The following is an 18,761-nucleotide window of genomic DNA, read 5'->3' on the forward strand; positions in this document are numbered from 1 at the left end:
TACCAGCTGCAATATATCCTCTGCTTATTTTCAGTATCTGTCCAAAGAAAAACGTGCTGCAGCAAAAAGTGTTTTTATTTCAAACCCTTTTTATTGATGTTGTGAAAAACTTTAACAGCTGTTAAGGTAATACTTTAGTAATTATTTACAGAACTAATCAAATAACTTTTTTTTACACGAATTGCTAAATAAACCATATCTTACAATAAATGTGAGAAACATTTTTAAATTTTACGTAATCAACACGTCAAATCATGTTTTGAACAAAGTAATTCACAGGAACATATGTTTTCACAATTTAAACAAAAATATCGACATATTAGACAAAGTTTAAACTCATAAATACATGAATTGAAACAAGGAGATGTGGAGCGCCAGCGGCAGGCGGCTGTCTGTGACGCTCTTCCTTCCTTTCCCACCCAGTAAAAAAAAAAAAAAAAAAAAACGGAGCCGCACTGCAAGTCAAATCTGTTCGGTTTCCATCCCTGCAGGAGAGCTCCGTTATCTAATACTTTTAACAACTTATTTTCAGAAGATTCTTTTTTGTGGAAAATTCCGCCGAAGTATGCGTAAAAAACGCGCACCGTTTGCCGCGACTCATGGCCACCGCTTTTGACGTACACAATTGAACGCAGTACTCAATAGATTTACAGTGAAACGCGGGGACTATTTACAATCTGTCACCTGTTGTCAAAGAGGATTACAAACAATGAAGATCGTGTGCCTGTGGTTATTGTGCATCGTGGATTTGTCAGGTAAGAAAAACAATAAACAATTTAAAATATCCTATCAAACTTTTACGTACCCTAATGGACTTATACACTGTTTTATTAGTAACTTGAATGTGTGGTCTAAAATTTAGAGTACTGTAATATGGTTTGTTTAGTCATAAGAAAACGCAGGCAAAGAATTGCACCCTCTTGAGAGAAAAGAAGCTCATCCATGTTTCCTGGCATTGTTATGTGGTTCTTGGGCTTAAGGAATGTTGGATAAACTTCTATTGTTTGACTTGTTTCGTTATGCATTCGAGGAGGTTTGCAAGTAATATCTTACACTACAGTATAGACAAACTCCTTAATGAAGAGTGCTTTTAGAATATTAACTTTTTTTTTAAAGACACGATTTGTTTTACTGATTATTGCTGCATTTTTGTCATAACATAGTCAATATAAGTATCTATATAATCTATACTTACAATATATAAGTAGCTACATAAGTGTAAGTTACAAGAACTGCATTAAAGAAAAGAAAAACAAGTACCTTAGAGTTTTTGTATTCAACTCGGACATCAGTTGTACCTTAATACAATGTGGAAAACTGAAATCATATTCAAGAGGAGTTGGTAATTAAATCAGTTGTATCCATGTACATTGTACAACTATGAATTGAGGATACTTTTTTTTTAATGTGCAACAATGAACATAAATCTACAACATTTATAAGAGCTCTTTAATTGATATTGTTATGTTTTATAAATGGTCAAAATCTTGTGGTTTATTAATCACATGATTAAATTCTGCTATAAACATCCTCAATACACGTAAACACACCAGATGTCTCTCTGTCAAATAGAGGGATGTGGGGAATTGTAGGAGTATTTTTTTCTTTTTAAAGATTTTTTTTACTTATCTACAAACTTTAATATGATAATTTATTTCATATTAAATGGTAGAAACAGGCTGACAGACCAATGGTCTCTATCAGCTATTTTTTTCTCTTTTTTTTTTTAGAATACAGTTGAAATTTGAAATTTGATTTTTGAGCAATCAAATTTGATCTTCCTTCTTTATTCTGATTTTTAAATAAAAAAGGAAGTTCAATAAGTGGGTTAGCCATGGTACAGTATACAGTATACTTGCAGATAGCGTTCAAACTGTACACAGAAGAGAAATTCAAAGGTTGAACCTCAGAACCGTGAGGCAGACAATTTAACCACTTGTTCACTGTGCTGCCCCGAAATGGAATATTTTAGTCTAGAATTTGTGAAGCAATTGCACAGATCCTATCCTAAATTCAATTATGTTACTTTTGGCAGTATTTGTTTTTAACAACAAACTCTTTGTTTTACAGATTCTGTAATTGACTTAACAATGATATCTACAGCAGAGGTCATCCAAGTGAATCATTTCGCTATCTCATGTATTAACGGAGAGCGCACACCTGCCCATGTGGAACTGGACATTAAGAGAGACAACAAAATTCTCATCTTCCCAAAGATGCCAAACTTTAAACTGCATAAACCAAGGAACAAGAAAGTTGTGGCCAGAGAGTTCAGAGATTTGGATAGCATTGGTATATTTTATTGTGAATCAGCTCAGAAAGTTCCTCCGCTTGAAACAGTCACAATGATCAACAACTTTGGCAGAGGTGCGTCTCACATTTGATTTAATCTCAGAACGAGATTTCTGATTTCAATTTCACTTTTGGGGAAATAATTTTGTCTGTGTGTTATTCATAGCTAATTTTGTCCCAACTCATCTGACAATAACTGCGAATAAAGGAGAAACAGTTCATCTCAGTATGGTGCTGCTGAGCTCCCAAAAGAGGGATGTAACCTGGAAGTACAATGGTAAGCCAGTGATTTTTACACATTGACAAAAAAAAAAAACATCCTGTTGCAGGATACACTGATGTCTATGTCAATAACGATGTACTTTGTGTAGGAAATTACTATTACATGACTCACTGGAACGACATGGTCAACCGCACCGCCGTGTTGACAGTGGAGAATGCAGCTTTGGCCAATCAAGGCATCTACAGTGCCAGCTATGTGGGGGACAGTCCTCTTCAGGGAGCCTGGATGAGACTCATTGTCAGAGGTCTGCTAGCTCCTATTACGTCAGCTGAAACAGAAACACATCCATCATAACGGATTTGAACACCTTGAGCACCAAATGTAGCAAAACGTTTAATGGCTGACAGATGCTCAGGCAACACACTTTGCTCATGCATGTAATAGCCAGGCCACAAAATCCTTTTACAGCTATAACGTTCAATAAATCAGTAATGTAGTGGTTTAAATGAGTTGGTTTAAACTGTTTGGCTGTAAATTTCTTCCATTTCCTCCATTGCGCACATAGTCACAAACCGAAGTACTGAAAAACTATGTATCAGAATATGCTAATGTGACTTGTGGTGAAAAAGATCCCATTGGTTTCACTATGATACATGAGAGTAAATTGATTAATTTAATTTATAAGCTTTTTTTCCCAGTATCAACATGAAGTAAACTAAATTAAGCAAGGCAGGTCTGTAAAAAGTTTTTTGTCATGCAATGCAGTTCTATACCACTGTAAATATGGCAAACACAAGAAAAAACAGAGGTGTGCATGCTACTCTTTTTTTTTTTTTTTTCTGGTATGTCATTTACAGTCCCGTCGGGTTGTGACACCCTTCCCTCATCGCTGGTCCATCATCTTTATGAATGTAACCAAACTGTAATCATTGGTGTGTCAGTCCATCAGTCAATTATTAATGCCACTTTTAATATAACTTCCGTCACCAGACACCCCCATGTTACTTTGCAATGTGTTCATTGGTTACTTGAATGTTGTCACCTTCCAGGCATCCCAGAATGCTTTGTTCAACAATCTGCAAGCGATTTATTCATTTAAATTATATTTGAAAAGGAAAATTATACAAAAAAATCTCTTGATACGTATTCCTAAACATGGTTTTGTTTTTTTTTTGTTTTTTTTTGTTTTTTTTTTTTACCTTAGGACTGTACAATAAATGTGTTGGGCAAGATCGTGTATCATATACATTTTATTTAATGACACCATGACTCTGAATCAGCGCAAACATTGACATACCAGCCACGCCGGCTATATTCAATGAGGAGAAAAAGGTGCTCAATACATTAAAAACACTTTCTTTCTTAAAAATAGCTGTTGGATACTAAATCTTTAACACTCAGCGAGTTATTCCTGGGAGCATGTGTGTATGCTTGCTATACGTTTAAACTGTGTTTACAAGTCCATGCTTCAAAGTACATGGCAGAATAAATATTTCTCAAACATTTAGAAGTTTTTGTTGGGTAATTTGAAACACCTTTACCAATGTTGACAAGTGACACAGGTGGTGACAGTTACAACAACTGACTAAAATGACAGATGAAACTACTGTTGGTCTTTTGAAAAATGTCTTCCTCAATTGGCCATCCTTCGGCAAAATGTAGGCTGGTTGCTGATGGGTAGTCCGTCAGAGCAGAAGAACTGCTCACCTCTGAGTATAAACACATTTAAACTAAACTAATACTTAAATTGTGCACGCAGCATATGTGCCAGGTGTTATGCCTATGTAGTAGAGCGATTACGGTTTAAATCTACGCATTGCCCAACTTTAACTCCCTTGATAATCATTATAACGCTTGTGGAATTTCAGGAAATACAGAGAAAGCAGGATTTGTGAATAATGAATGAAGTGTAAAATCTCTGCAAGATACGCCCAAATGTTGTACTTTACTATTCTTAAGAGACATTAGTCAGACTTCTCCACCCGCCATCTGTTCTGCTGTACGATTTCATGTTCCTTGTTATTATTCAATTCCTTTGTGCGTTGTATGTCATAATTTGATTTGGTGAATATCTCATAAACTTGCATTGTAAGCAGCCAAAATACTGTGCACTAGTTTATATACTTAAGGCCAGAATCAAATGTTGTTAGATAAAATGAAATCACAACATTGCATTTGGGTTTGAGTAGAATGATGTTTTGACCGTTTAAATGAAACTTTTTTTGTAGCTTGTCCAATTAAGAAATGGGGGCCGAACTGTGACAAGGACTGCTCAGATTGCCTCAACGGTGGAATGTGTCATGATGTGGATGGAGACTGCATCTGTCCTCCTGGATTTATGGGAATGCGTTGTGAGACAGGTTGGTACTCATGACTGTATTTGCACAAAGGGTGAAAGATGTAATGACACAAAGCAATGTGAATATTTATAAAATATGAAATATTTTCAGAATGTCTTGCGTCTGAATGGTAAATTTGACATTCAAAAGTTGACATAATAAACTTGTTTAATGTACTAAATGTTGAACATTCCATTATTAGGCCTGATTCACTAGTTTTCCGAACAAACTTGTTCACTCACTTATTGCACGTACTTTTTGTAACATATGTATAAGAGGGTCATGCAATTTTGGTAGTTCTAAGGGTTTTTAGAATAGAACCTCTAGGAGCGCTGTGCAATTTCCAATAAAGTTTGAAGTAATGGAACTGGAAGCATTACTGCAAGAGGCAAGCAAACATATTGCATAGTTATTGAAAGAAAATCTATTGCACTGGCCCTTTTTAGGAGGTCAGCAAACATCTATAGTCATATATCATTGGATTGAATTTGCCCTAAGTCTAATATGGTAAGCGCAGGCAGAGAATCTGCCCTTTCCGGGCAATATTGCGTTTAAAAACAACACAACTGAATACATTGTCTGGGAGAAGCCACAACCAGTGAAATGATTCTTATATAAGGAAATGCGGAGTTGGAAGGAGTTTTGTCCGCAGTGATAAGGCATGATTTCTTCTCGTAACAGCCGCCAAGTCAGCATTTAGATTTCTAAGAAGCTCCAATATTTCAGTGCCGAATCGACTGTGTATATATATCACTCTAATTTTTCTTTCTGGCATTTCAAATCTTTACACCTGTGGAGATCTCTACTCCCAATTGGCTATAATTCTGCCTGTGTCCTCAACCTCACGCTTAGTTTGCATTTTTAAAGACACAAAAGCAGCATTGAAGTTATTCTCACGTTTGATAAATCAAATTGCTCAATAAATTTTCCTTGCATATACTCCTTATTATTTAGTCAATTGATCAACTTCTACATCTGTCCGTGTGAAAAATTCCATTTTAGTGAATCAGGCTCTATTGGTTGAGAAATATTCTGAAATTAATCTCTTGGTAGTTAAAAAAAAAAAAAAAATCTTACTCTGATGGTTTGTAGCCTGCAGAGAAGGAATGTTTGGCCGAAACTGCCAAGAGTCATGCAACTCAGAGCTGGACTGCAAAGGGTTGCGGTTCTGCCTACCAGACCCTTATGGTTGTTCTTGTGGTAGTGGTTGGTATGGGAACCATTGTGAGAAGGGTAAGCACAATTTAACTTTGATGAATATACTTCAATAAAGTAATATATGTGTGTGTTACAGTACTTTAATGCAATTTATGTGCTTTTTTTAAAAAATTGTCAGCCTGCCATAATGACATGTATGGACCAGACTGCAGGCTGAGTTGTCGATGTCAGAATGGAGGAGTATGCAATCGTTTTAGTGGGTGTCAGTGTCCCACAGGATGGAGGGGGCAAAACTGTGAGAAATCTGGTAAGTTTTATGTTTGCCTGAGGGTGCCACAATTGTTTAATTTGTAACACTTTTTATTATGCGTGTTGGGCGATGTAGTTCTTAGAATATCGGCCATTTTGGGGTGTGGCATTGGCTTTTGAAAGGGCAGGTAGCATCCCTCCACTACAGGTCCCCTTGTGCTGCCACAAAATATATGTGTGAGTGTGTGTGTGTATTTAAAGTGTTTTGACATGATATTCCTTAATATTAATGTCAAATATCAATATTACTGTCAAATATAAATTTCCTCGAAAGAGCAAGCATTTATTTAAGTTATTACTACTACTTGTTTCATAAGTCCTTAATAATAGCAGATGTTTCCTACAAGCAAACCTCCAAACCAGGATGTAATATCTGATTGTGTAATGTCTGATTGGTTTTTTTTTTCATGCATGCAACAACAGACCCCAAATTGAGTTGTTTTTGTAGACCAGCGTAAAACTGGAGGCTATGAATAGACCAACAGCATTTTTTCTTCAATATGTGACAATTGATGATGAGCTACTATAGAGTCAGAGTTATTAAAATAAATTTGGGATTCAATTCTGACTCACATAAAACAAGAAAATTAAATTTCAACTCAAACATGGATCTCTGCTCATTTTTTTCAATATATCATTACTATACACCCATCCGTCCATTCATCCACTCATGCATCTATCCATGTTCTTTGCAATTTCCAGTTTGTTCAATTTCAAGTATGCAGTATGAAGGCATTGTATTCGGGGGGGGGGGGGGGGGGGGGGGGGGGGGGGGGCATTTCAATACAGAATGGCCTTTTCACCAAATTCACCATTTATTTTTTAAAATCCATCCAGACTTGGGGCTGGTAGTGGCCGGATATTAAGGCCCTGGCCTGGTTTTGGTAGGAGCACTATAGCAGTCCACAAACAGAACTATCATCCATTAACAAATCCTGAAATACTAAGATGTTTTTACATTCTCGATTAATTGTAAAATTAAATGATTTATGATAGCATTACCTTCATGAAGCCAATGGTCAAAAATGTACAGTATTATGTTTTTGTTGTGAATTTTTTTTTTCATCTTGTCCATTCTTTTGTAATGAAACGACTTCTCTTCCCTCTCACCAGACCGGGCTCCAGAGATTTTGGACTTGGATAGTAATTTGGAGTGGAATCTAAATTCAAGCCCAAAGATTTATTGTTCAGCCACAGGCAATCCACTTCCCAGTCATAACAGCATTGAGCTGCGCAAGGTGGACAGCACTGTGCTCAAGGTAAAACGTTTCAAACAATTTTCCATCATGCTCAGTTTAACTGCATTTTCAGTGATTAACATGCCATATGTCTTCACCATTCAAATATTTCACTCTCAGGCATCACATACTGTCATGGATTCTAATAAAAGCATAGCCATGTTTGAGATTCCACGTCTGAGTGCTGAACAAGGGGGATTATGGGAGTGCAGGGTGTCCACCAATGGAGGCCAGGACTCCCGTAAATTTAATCTTACTGTTAAAGGTCTGAGCACATTTCAAAAACCAACAAATGGAGAAGTAAAGAAAGTGGCCACAGGTTTTATCTCATTCTTCTTCAGAACCACCAATACCCACCACTGCTCCCATTCTGCTGGAAAAGAGGAGCAAGCAGCTACTTGTGATGCCAATGGACTGCCACAGAGGAGATGGGCCCATTGTTTCCACCACACTTCTCTACAAACCTGTTGAAAATGGAAATTCTTGGTCCTCCATAATCGGTAAAGAATCATTCATTATGAGATCTGTATCTATTCTTACTACTTAGATGATTTCAATCGTCCTTTACTGAGCCAGTCATAGCATGTAGTCTCATCATTACTTTGTACTTCCTTCCAGTGTACAGTGACAAAGAGCCCATCACACTGATGAATCTTGAGCCTTCAACACGCTACCGTGTGCGGGCCCAGCTGACCCGTCCTGGTGCGGGAGGAGAAGGGGCTCCAGGACCGGAGGCAATCATGGAGACTGAGTGTCCTGGTAAGGCCAACAGACAAACAGATTGTGACAGAAAATTGTTTAATTTTGCAAGACATGTCATTACATTTATGTTGTGCCTGGCTACAAATACATAATAGATCTAAACCTGAGGCATAATATTAAACTAGTAAATACTACAGGATAATTACTCGACTATCTCAAGGTAGGTAAGACAATTGACTCATGTCAGGCATTTTTCAAGTTATAGTTGCATCATGTCGGGCTGTTTGTGCTCCTATCAGAAAACGGTACATTGGTTGGTTAACAATGTTTTGTCCACACCCTGTATTGAATAATGTTAAGTGGAATTCCTCCTGTTGCCCCCTTTTCAAATTTATGATTTTGGTCTATGTTTTTGTCTATGTTTATCGCAATAGAGTGATAACTAATCTTTACCTTCCCAAAATATATTGAAATCTTGCACTCTATTTCATATTGACATACCGTACCTAATTTGGAGGTATTTGAGGAGATGCAGCCAAAGTTTCGTGCAATTTATAGAAACCAGAAGAAAGTTACGGGCACACAACATTTATGTCATCGGTACTGTGACCATAGTTGGGAGATGCAAGGGAGATAGCCATCCAGGTATCTATTTTCATAATGGTCTGATCAGCGGCCATTCATTTGTTTTGAGTTGTAAAAATGGGCTCATATAACATATTGTAAACATTGGAAGACAGTTTTTATCACTTTTTCAAGATATTTTTAGTGACGTTAAATCCTATCCATCCAGGCATTCATCCATTACCTATAGCTACTTATCGTCACAAGGGTCCCTGGCTTGCTCGTGTCTATTCCAGCCGTCTAAGGCCAGTAGGCGGGGGATACCCTGAATTCCAGGGCATGCAGGCACGGACAAGCATTCACACACCCAAGGACAATTAATCGCGTCCAATACTACTCCCATGCATGTTTTTGGAATGCGGGAGGAAGCTTCCCGGAGAGAATCCACACTGGCAGTGGGAGAAATGCAAACTCTACACAGAAAAGCCAGAGAAAGATGTAAACTAAATCATGTCGGGACTCTAAACTGTGAGGCGGGCGTCCTAACCACTCTCTGTCACCCTCCTTAAAACCAGGTTTTTTGTTTTTGTTTGTTTTGCTTTTTTGTCACATACAGACTAAAGGACTGATTTTCATCATGGTTCCAAAGAAAATATGAACAGATATAGTATTCCTGCTGTGTGTGGTGTCTCGTGACCGCTGGGAAGACTTTTTTGCTGCTCTAAGCCCAAAACTGGGGATATTCAACATCTTGGATTGTTTTAGCCCGACTTGTCACAGTTTGTGCTTTGCCTGGAGGACAAACAAGCATGTAATCGGTTGACATTGACGTTGCAGCCAATCACAAAGACAAGGTGGCGAGGAAGCATGGCGAGGAATCGAAAATAATTACTGTCCTGGCGCAAGTCCATTCTCACCCTGTTTCACCTCCCCTGACCAACACCTTTTCTTTGTTTTTTTTTGTTAGGTTTGCCACTTTGTCAAATCAGCCGACACTTGTCCTTCTTTTTCATCACGACATAACGTTCGCACGTGAGACCAAAACAGGAAGTGTGACAACAAGCAAAACGTCCCCAGGGAAACAAATAAAATACACCGTAATAATGCACAAACAATTACAAAACAAAATTGAATAACAGCTTTACATAAACTATCATTTTAGAAAAATAAACTTGACAAATAATAATATTATAACAAATTAACTGATGAACAATAGTTTGTGTTGGAGTGCTTTGGCGTCTTAAGTTTGGGATAACTGAGAATAAAGCTACTAATGTTGTAACAAAAATGATATAGGTCAGAACACTTCAGACACTTTAGATCAAAGTATTTCAGATGAAATGCACAAGGTCCCCCTCATCCTGTGTTCTCTGTCACTGCAGAGCCCACAGTTCAACCCGAGATTGACATCAGCTTGGTGGAAGGTCGCAATGTCACTGTGCAATGGCGACTGCTCAGCAACATTGGCGTTAATATCAACACAGCCAGTGGCTTTTTAGTGCAGCTCTTCGGTCCGCCGCCCCACAGTGAAAAACTCCGGGAAGAGACCACCTTGTTAAATGTTCTGTCCAAAAAGTTCTACAACATGGAGTATCAACAAGACTACACAGTGGTAGTGCACCTCATCAACTGTGGCAGCCAGGGGCCTCCTTCCAAACCCTACCACATCCGCATCGACAGCCAGGGTAACTAGTGATTCGAATCAGGTTGAAAAGGAGCAAAGCTGCAATAAATCATACATCTTTCATGATGGGCATGATGTATTTGCAAACGTGTAGGCTTCTACCAAATAATTGAGGGTAGAAGAGGTCCTTAGATTAATGGAGCAAGTCTGGTAATTGCTGGTTGCTTGTTGAGTCTCGCTGCTGCCCACAAACCCTGTGTGCGTTGAGGTTAAATTACGTAGTGGGGTGCCCAATGTGTTTTCTGAATACTTGGGCCATGAGAGATTAGTGTTGAAGAATCATACACTATGAAGCCCATGTACTAGACCCGATATTTGTTAATTGTCCTAACAAGTGCCATGTGTTCTTGTCTCAGGTCCATCACCCCCACGGAACGTCCAGGCACTGCCGCTGTCCCTTTCAGCCATCCAGTTGAGGTGGCAGCCACCCGAGGACGTAAATGGAGGCGTGATGAAATATGTCATTGAGTACCAGCCAGTCGGCCAGGGGAGCCCACACCTTTGGGTGGACACGGATGACGGGAACAAGACTACCAAAGATGTCACGGCACTCAACGGCAGCACACTCTACCAGTTCAGAGTGAGGGCTTTTTCCAAGGTGCCAGGAGAGTGGAGCAAGTTTGTTCAAGCCAACACACAAGGAGATGGTAAGTTTGTAAGATTCCATAGAACAGTCTCCTCTGCGGGCAAATCAGTGTTAATATGTCGGTATTGTTAATACCTCGCTGGTACATTTTGCCATTGCATTCAAAAATGCTGATGAGATCAGTTAAAGAGATACTGTAGCCATTTTCAGTTGTAAGAAGTTAACATTTTGTCTTTGATTAACTTCATAACAGCGGCTCGTGGAGGAGTGGTTAGCACGTCCGCCTCACAGTTCAGAATCTAGAGTTGAAATCCGGCTCACTCTGGCTTCCTGTGTGGATTTTGCATGTTCTCCCCTAGCCTGTGTTGGTTTTCTCCTTGCACTCCGGCTTCCTCCAACATTCCAAAAACGTGCGCGGCCGGTGGATTGGTAACTCAAAATTGTCCTTAAGTGTGATTGGGCGTGTGCCTGGCATCATGCATGTTAGAAACAATTCTGGCATCATCCCTCATTTGCATAAAACATCAGGGTAAGCAAAGCACAAGAAGAGTGTAAATATAGATCTCTTGTGTGTGCCATTCATGTTACTTTTGCAAGCGGAGAATGCCTTGCAACCACAAACATGCACCCCCCTATAGCTTTGCTGGGCTATCACAGGGGTGTTAAAATGTTTTTTAAATGATACATTAATTGATACATCAGTATTTCTTTTTTATGTATTTATTTCTAAAACAATTCAGAGGGATTGTCATATGCCGATTTGAATAGTGTAATCCCCTCATCCACCCCCAGCCATTATTAGAAGATTTTAGATAACAATTTTATCATTTGTTCCCATGCTGTTGTCACTTTTATGAATCAAATCCAATGACATTCACTACACATGTCATGGAACGCAGAATGTTTGCCTGCGCCTCCATCAAACCCACCAAAATCACACTTAATCCACATTTGTCACAAATACACCACTTTTTAGGTAGTCAAAACCCTAGTTTACTTTTTGTAACCAATTTAGCAGTTGTGCCATGGGGCAAGTCTCGCTTCATTCACTGAGACACCGAGTGAGGCGTAGTCTGCCTACCAAATTCACAAACACACTTGATTCACAAAGGCAAAAGCAAAAGAGATTTTGTGCAGTTTTGTATTTTTGATTTTAACAAATGTACTTAGCTGTCACGCTAAATTGTCCTTCAAGTATCTTGACTGCATTCATTGGCAGTTTTATGTTTTCCAAGTATTAGACAGGACCACCCAGACAGATTCCAGACCGATAGATGTACTCGGGATAATACGACAAGGTCCATTTATCTCATCTGTCTAAAGTCATCTGCTCCTTATTTTTTCTCCCTGTCTCAATTCTGTGTTCCTCTGCCAAAAAAAAAAAAAAAGATGTGGAAAGTTTAACGCCGACCACCCAGGGTGAATCTCGAAGACCTGCAGGGGACAACTACGAGCTGTTGGTGGCAGTGGTAGGCTCCGTGACTGTCACATGTGTGATCATCCTGCTTGTGCTGCTTGCTCTTTTCTTCATCCGCAAAACTCTACTCAACCGCCGCCGCACATTCACCTACCAGTCTGGATCGGTAAGGAACTAATGATTTTGTGTGTTTTGGTGTATTTTGAATTCCACATAATCAAGGCATTCCTAAACGCTGTTAAAATATTTGTATTTAAATCACACAACTTTGCTGACATCTATAGGGTGAGGAGACAATTCTGCAGTTTAACTCTGGAACACTGACCCTAACCCGAAGGCCTAAGCCCATCCCAGAACCTCTTACTTATCCAATACTGGAATGGGAAGACATTAAGTTTGAAGATGTCATCGGTGAGGGCAACTTTGGACAGGTGTGCTTAATTGCCATGTTCTTCATTCATTCACTTTTGTGGTCACCTATCTGAGATAACAATAATGTCACAACTAGGTGATCAAAGCCATGATCAAGAAGGATGGCAACAAGATGAGTGCAGCCATAAAAATGCTGAAAGGTGACCTTCAGTTAAACAAATACAACGGTGTATTTCACATGTGGATATAATGTGTACGTATATAATACGTAACAACACTGTGTCTGCATCGCATCTCTCTTCAGAGTTCGCTTCTGAAAATGACCACAGAGACTTTGCAGGAGAACTGGAAGTGCTGTGCAAACTCGGCCAGCATCCCAATATCATCAACTTGATTGGCGCTTGTGAAAATAGAGGTGAGTGTGTGACAGCCGGTGGGCTTTTTAATGGCCTCTACAATGAATGTGTGGACCGCTTTACTGCATGGTGAAAAATAAGCAAAGCTGTGTTTATGATTTATCACAATCAACCATTTCACATTGTGTGATTAACTGTTTATTCATTTGGTTGTTTGTCTCACCATGTATAAATAATCTCAGAAACACAAGATAAAAACTGTTGCATACAATCAAGGTATTTTAGATTGCGAAGATTTTTTAATAGGCTCTTTCTACAAGTTCATTTTTTAACTTCGTCTGCTCATGGATTCCAACACATTGGATGCAATCAAAATATCCACTGGCGTCTTGGATTCTTACATCTTTTCTCTATTTATCTTACTGTATAACATTTTCTTGACCCTTTTCTGACTGATCTGGGCACGCGGTTTGTTGTTTTTCCGCTTCATCTACACCGAATGCTTTCTTGTTGGTTCTGACCATTTTTGAAAAAATGACTAATTACAGCCATTTACAGAAAATACAGAACCAAATCAGTCCTCAAATTAATATGGTAGTTGTTTTTTGACTCATCAAACAACTCATTGGCCTTTTTGAGCCCTTTGTCTTTATTTTTTATATCTCTGTCTAGATTTATTTATTCATTTAGTATTCCTCAATTTGTACAAAAAATGCATTGATTTATAGATATGGCTGAATGTGTATTGATGTAAATCTTGACCCCCTTTTACCTTGGCTCACTTGTGTCAAAATTCATCCAAAATGCCTCAAGATTGAAGATGAGTGTGACAAATAACACATTTATTACTTGAAAAGTGACTCCATCTAACTCAGGCTAACTTTAAAAAGAGCTTTAATAATTGCTTTTTGTTTTGACATAAAAGACACCACAATATTTACGGCAAATGAATCACTGGCTCGTCACTGGAGCTGGGCGCTGCCAGCTGTTAAAAGAGAGTCAGGCTAAGATCTTTAAAGCTTTCATGAAGAATCTTAAGGCTCCTTTTGTTTCACAAGAAAATCTGTCAAGGCTGTCTGCCATTCACAGATTTGACCAATAATTTGTTTTTTATCGTTGACTCATCAATTTTCCTGTTATGGTTGCTACTTTGCTCAAGTGATCATTATTACTATTTTTTTTTTTTTTTTTTACCTGTTCCAGGTTATCTCTATATCGCCATCGAATATGCTCCGTATGGCAATCTTCTTGACTTTTTGAGAAAAAGCCGTGTTTTGGAGACTGACCCTGCATTTGCCAAGGAGCATGGCACAGCCTCTACGCTCACCTCTCAACAGTTACTGCAGTTTGCTGTTGATGTAGCGACTGGTATGCACTACCTCAGTGACAAACAGGTAAGACGGTGAATGTGTACATATGTGTTTTAACGTTTATGCCACTATTAGGCTCATTTCAAACCACTATCTCTTTGCAGCTCTTCAAAAGAGCACACGTCCTTATTAGTAGTGTGTTGTCAATCAATAGATCCTGCTTACAGTCTTCCTTGTAATAACTTCTTTCTTCATTTAAAATCAGTTTATTCACAGAGATTTGGCTGCCAGAAATGTTCTTGTTGGTGACAACCTTGTGGCAAAGATTGCAGACTTTGGGCTGTCCCGTGGCGAGGAGGTTTACGTTAAGAAGACAATGGTATGTATGACTGAATACAACTGATTTTTTAACATATCAAGTTTTTATATTAGTGGGCCAGTTGGATAAAATGACTGGTATTACCGAAAAACTGCATAGTCATGTGTCTGTAACGTGTGTAGAAAAGCAACTTTAAAGTCAAAAGAACATGTGTGAATAGATTGGTAGGTATTTACTCTGTTGTTGATATGTGAGAACAATATTTATGTCACTAAGAATTTAGGATCATCATATTCTGTTGCTCCCAGGGTAGGCTTCCTGTTCGCTGGATGGCCATTGAGTCTCTGAACTACAGTGTGTATACAACCAAAAGTGATGTGTGAGTAACATTTACTGTTTCCAACAACAAAAATTGATTTTTTTTTTTTCGCAACAGACCAAATTTACAGCGTAAACCCAGGTAATTACTTTTTTTAATGTATCCATTGGTATGGAAATCATAGCTGAAACTTCAAATCAAAAGACATTTTTAGAGCTGGTGTGGTGAGTCTTAAAATATCTTATTTTACGTGAGAGCTTTCAACTCTGCTTACCACAGAAAACGGTTGTTGGGACTGAACAACCAATCATCCTCCCACCACTGGGGGGAAGACCATAGTGTGTCAATTGTGATAAGCACAACCAGGAAATCTTGGGTACAACATAGCAGACGTTAGTATGTCAACTGGAAACTATTTATAGGCACTGAAAAAGAAGTTGGAAGATGGGTGAAAGCTGACTGTAGAGTCACAGAAGTTTGTAAACAATATTTGAATAAATGAGCACACGGAAATAATTAAGAAAAAAATATGGATTTGAAAGTGTTTTAAGCACAAGAGGCGACACAAGTCTCCAAAGTTAGTGTTCGATGATTCGTTCAAATGCATGTCGAACATAATCAAATCAGAGAGACAAAAAGGCCCTTATCTGCATTAGATGGTAATAACTTTAAATAGTTTAACAATGTGGGTGTTCTTTCAATCTATCAAAGCTAGCACATTTCAATAAAAATGACGGGGTGAAATTACTTTGAGATTTTTTGCTATGTCTACGATACCCGAAAAATAATAATACTACTAAAAATACTACGAAAAATAACAAGTCTTCCGTTTTAACATTCTAGTGGGTTATATGCCAATAGAGTAGCAGTTGTGGCACACACACTGTTTTTGTGGGAAAAGGCACCTTCCTTACAATTCAAAACTTAATACATGTCCAAAAAAAAAAAAAGACCCAAATAATTTGGATTTGAACATTGCTTCAAATCGAACATTGATTCTGATCCCATTTTTAGACACTGAAATCATAATCAAATTGAATTGTGAGACAGTTGAAGATTGCCACCAGTTCTGATGTTTATTGCATTTTTTGTTGCATTTTACTTACCACAGAACTTTAAATTCTGAACAGATGCATTGTTTAATCGGCATAATCTTTGCTCTCAGGTGGTCTTTTGGGATTCTCTTATGGGAAATTGTAAGCCTCGGTAAGGAAACACAGTCTTACATGAATTCTAAAAATCAGTCCCATTTTAATTACAGACATTCATATTATCTAGGGATTCTAAACAATTTTATGACAGCTTTTTTGCATTATATATATATATATATTTATTTATTTATTTTTTTTTTTTCAGGTGGCACGCCATACTGTGGTATGACATGTGCTGAGCTCTATGAAAAACTTCCACAAGGCTACAGAATGGAGAAACCCAAAAATTGTGATGATGAAGTGTAAGCTTTGTTTTACCTGCTGCATTCAGTCTGCTACCCTGACTGTATGAGTCAACTTGATCCGTCCCTCACCAGGTATGAGCTGATGAAACAGTGCTGGAGGGATCGGCCGTATGAAAGACCTCCTTTCTCCCAAGTCTCGGTGCAGCTCAACAGGATGCAAGAGGCCAGGAAGGTAAAGAAGACGCCTGTCTCCTTTGTAGTTTTTTTTTGTGACACCTTTATAAAAAAATCTGATTGCTTTTGTTGATGCAATAATATTAAAGCAACAAAAGAAGCGCCACCACTCAACATGGTAAAAATTGTCATTTTTCCAGGCCTATGTGAACATGGCGCTTTTCGAGAACTTTACTTACGCTGGAATAGACGCGACTGCGGAGGAGGCCTGACTACCAGCCCCCCCAGGCCCTGGCATGCCACGTCACCTCAAGAGGAAGCCCAAAAGATTGTCACCACGTTACTGCCACCTACCCGCAGCTCACCGTGGAGATAGGAGATCCAGACGCTCGTTCAAAACTACTCAGTTATAGGTGGAGGACTGTGAAAGGACACTGCGTGAAGGTATCTGAGCCATTAGCAGATGTGGAGCGTGGCCTCGGACTAGAGGCAGTCACGAGCGACCCCTCATTTTTAGAAGAGTCAAATCATTGGGCTTCTTGTTGTTGGAGATGTTACACTTTTGACTGGGTGTCAAAGGTTATGGATTTATGTGGCTTGCTGTTACACCACAGGGTCTGTGGGGTGCTCATGCTGGACCTTATTTGTTCTCTCAAAGCAGCAGACATGGAGTGAATCACAATCCGTTCTCAGACTGTTGGAAACATACAATGTAGCACTTAACACCAGGCTTTTTCAATACACTTTGGGTGTTATCACTGCCATATGAACTACTGTACAGTATGCTGTATGTATATATTATTGTTTTGCTTTTTGTTTTTGTATCAAAGAATCCTATAGCCTGAATGTTACCAGTTAGCACAAATGCACTAATGGCTGTTTGAATGTTTTAAAAGGGAGGTCATATCAAAAATGTTCTTTAGAGTAATAATGTATGTTCTTTACATCCCCACTAGTCTAAACACAGCTTTCTTTGCCTATTGGCTCAGCCTGCAAATGTCACATAATCAAATAGAGATAACAGGTGACCCCGACGGTGGCCCATGTGATGTCAATTCCTGTTGAAGTGGCAAAATGGCTGCCCCCTGAGAAGGATAAAACAAAGGTGTCTTTTAATTCTCAATTAATATTCCACAAACACAAAATTAGTCAGAATGAGGTGTTTCGGCGACTGAGGGTGCATAGAAATTAGCATTGTAAAGAAAATGTTGTGTTCCTCTTTCAAATTACATCAACAGGGATATTTTTCAATCTTTTTATTTCCCTGTGTGTTTTTGTTCTTTTTTCTCACATTAAAACTGTAGTTTAGGTCAATATTTGCAACCCTGCACTCTTTTCAAAATATATATTTTTTAATTGTTTTTTGTTAAGGGTTAATAATTAGGGGGTGTCATTGCCTGTGAAATGCAACATACATTTCTACTTATACTATGCTGAATGTGTATCTTTGTTTTGGTTGTTTTTCTTTATTAATGATATGTGATTTTATTTTCATGGGTGATATACAGGAGTGACAGTATTTTCCAATACATCAGTCAAAATTTTCCAAATTTGGCAATAATTTAGAATGACTCACTTGTATAGTACTTTGTGCTTTCTTCAGACATTTGGTTGACTAAACTGGCTTCCCAGTAACAGAGAATAACAAAAGCTTTTTGACTAAGAGCAAAGAACAGGCTATTGAAACTTTGTATGTGGCTGGAACCATATCTTTTCATTTAAGATCCATGGATGAGGGTTCCTCTCAGTTTGGTTATGGGCAAACGTTTTCTTTATGTTAACACAGTAAGACATATAAATCAGCAAATCATTTATTAGAGTCCTACCCACTTTGTCAAAACATTCCACAGTTTTGAATTGTGACCTGAAATGTTTAAGCATGTACATGTTGTACTCTCTGTATGCAAATTAACAATATGTGCTAGAATATCCTTCAGTATGAATGTGCAGTATTGTATGTTTTAATTTGCGCTCACTGAATAAAGGTTTTGATATGTAAACTA

At 38.4% G+C, this 18,761-nt stretch overlaps 1 protein-coding gene across 2 annotated transcripts; it reads left to right on the forward strand.

The window, feature by feature from the left end:
- Window positions 1-461: 461 nt before the first annotated feature.
- On the forward strand, window positions 462-18,761 carry tie1 (tyrosine kinase with immunoglobulin-like and EGF-like domains 1). Of its 2 annotated transcripts, XM_088426481.1 has the most exons (24): window positions 462-755; window positions 2,071-2,367; window positions 2,459-2,569; window positions 2,664-2,819; window positions 4,744-4,875; window positions 5,947-6,087; window positions 6,191-6,319; window positions 7,435-7,580; window positions 7,680-7,824; window positions 7,901-8,059; window positions 8,178-8,318; window positions 10,208-10,510; window positions 10,866-11,156; window positions 12,485-12,678; window positions 12,797-12,943; window positions 13,021-13,084; window positions 13,189-13,299; window positions 14,444-14,634; window positions 14,816-14,929; window positions 15,178-15,248; window positions 16,354-16,394; window positions 16,545-16,641; window positions 16,717-16,816; window positions 16,959-18,761. In XM_088426481.1, exons 1-24 carry the CDS (start codon window positions 710-712, stop codon window positions 17,028-17,030), a joined length of 3,399 nt encoding a protein of 1,132 aa, XP_088282607.1. In that variant the 5' UTR covers window positions 462-709; the 3' UTR covers window positions 17,031-18,761. The 2 variants fall into 2 exon arrangements, with proteins under 2 accessions (XP_088282607.1, XP_088282608.1); XM_088426482.1 differs by lacking the exon at window positions 10,208-10,510.

The sequence above is a fragment of the Hippichthys cyanospilos genome, chromosome 10 (assembly GCF_059441005.1).
Source record: "Hippichthys cyanospilos isolate Australia breed blue-spotted pipefish chromosome 10, RoL_Hcya_1.0, whole genome shotgun sequence".
NCBI lineage: Eukaryota > Metazoa > Chordata > Actinopteri > Syngnathiformes > Syngnathidae > Hippichthys > Hippichthys cyanospilos.

What these genes read in the sequence shown, in the direction of transcription:
- tie1 (XM_088426481.1), top strand. Translation starts at nt 710, where the DNA reads ATGAAGATCGTGTGCCTGTGGTTATTGTGCATCGTGGATTTGTCAG. An exon ending in GATGAGACTCATTGTCAGAG is followed by an intron (nt 2,820 to 4,743) that starts GTCTGCTAGCTC and finishes CTTTTTTTGTAG; the next exon opens with CTTGTCCAATTAAGAAATGG. An exon ending in GGATGCAAGAGGCCAGGAAG is followed by an intron (nt 16,817 to 16,958) that starts GTAAAGAAGACG and finishes TCATTTTTCCAG; the next exon opens with GCCTATGTGAACATGGCGCT.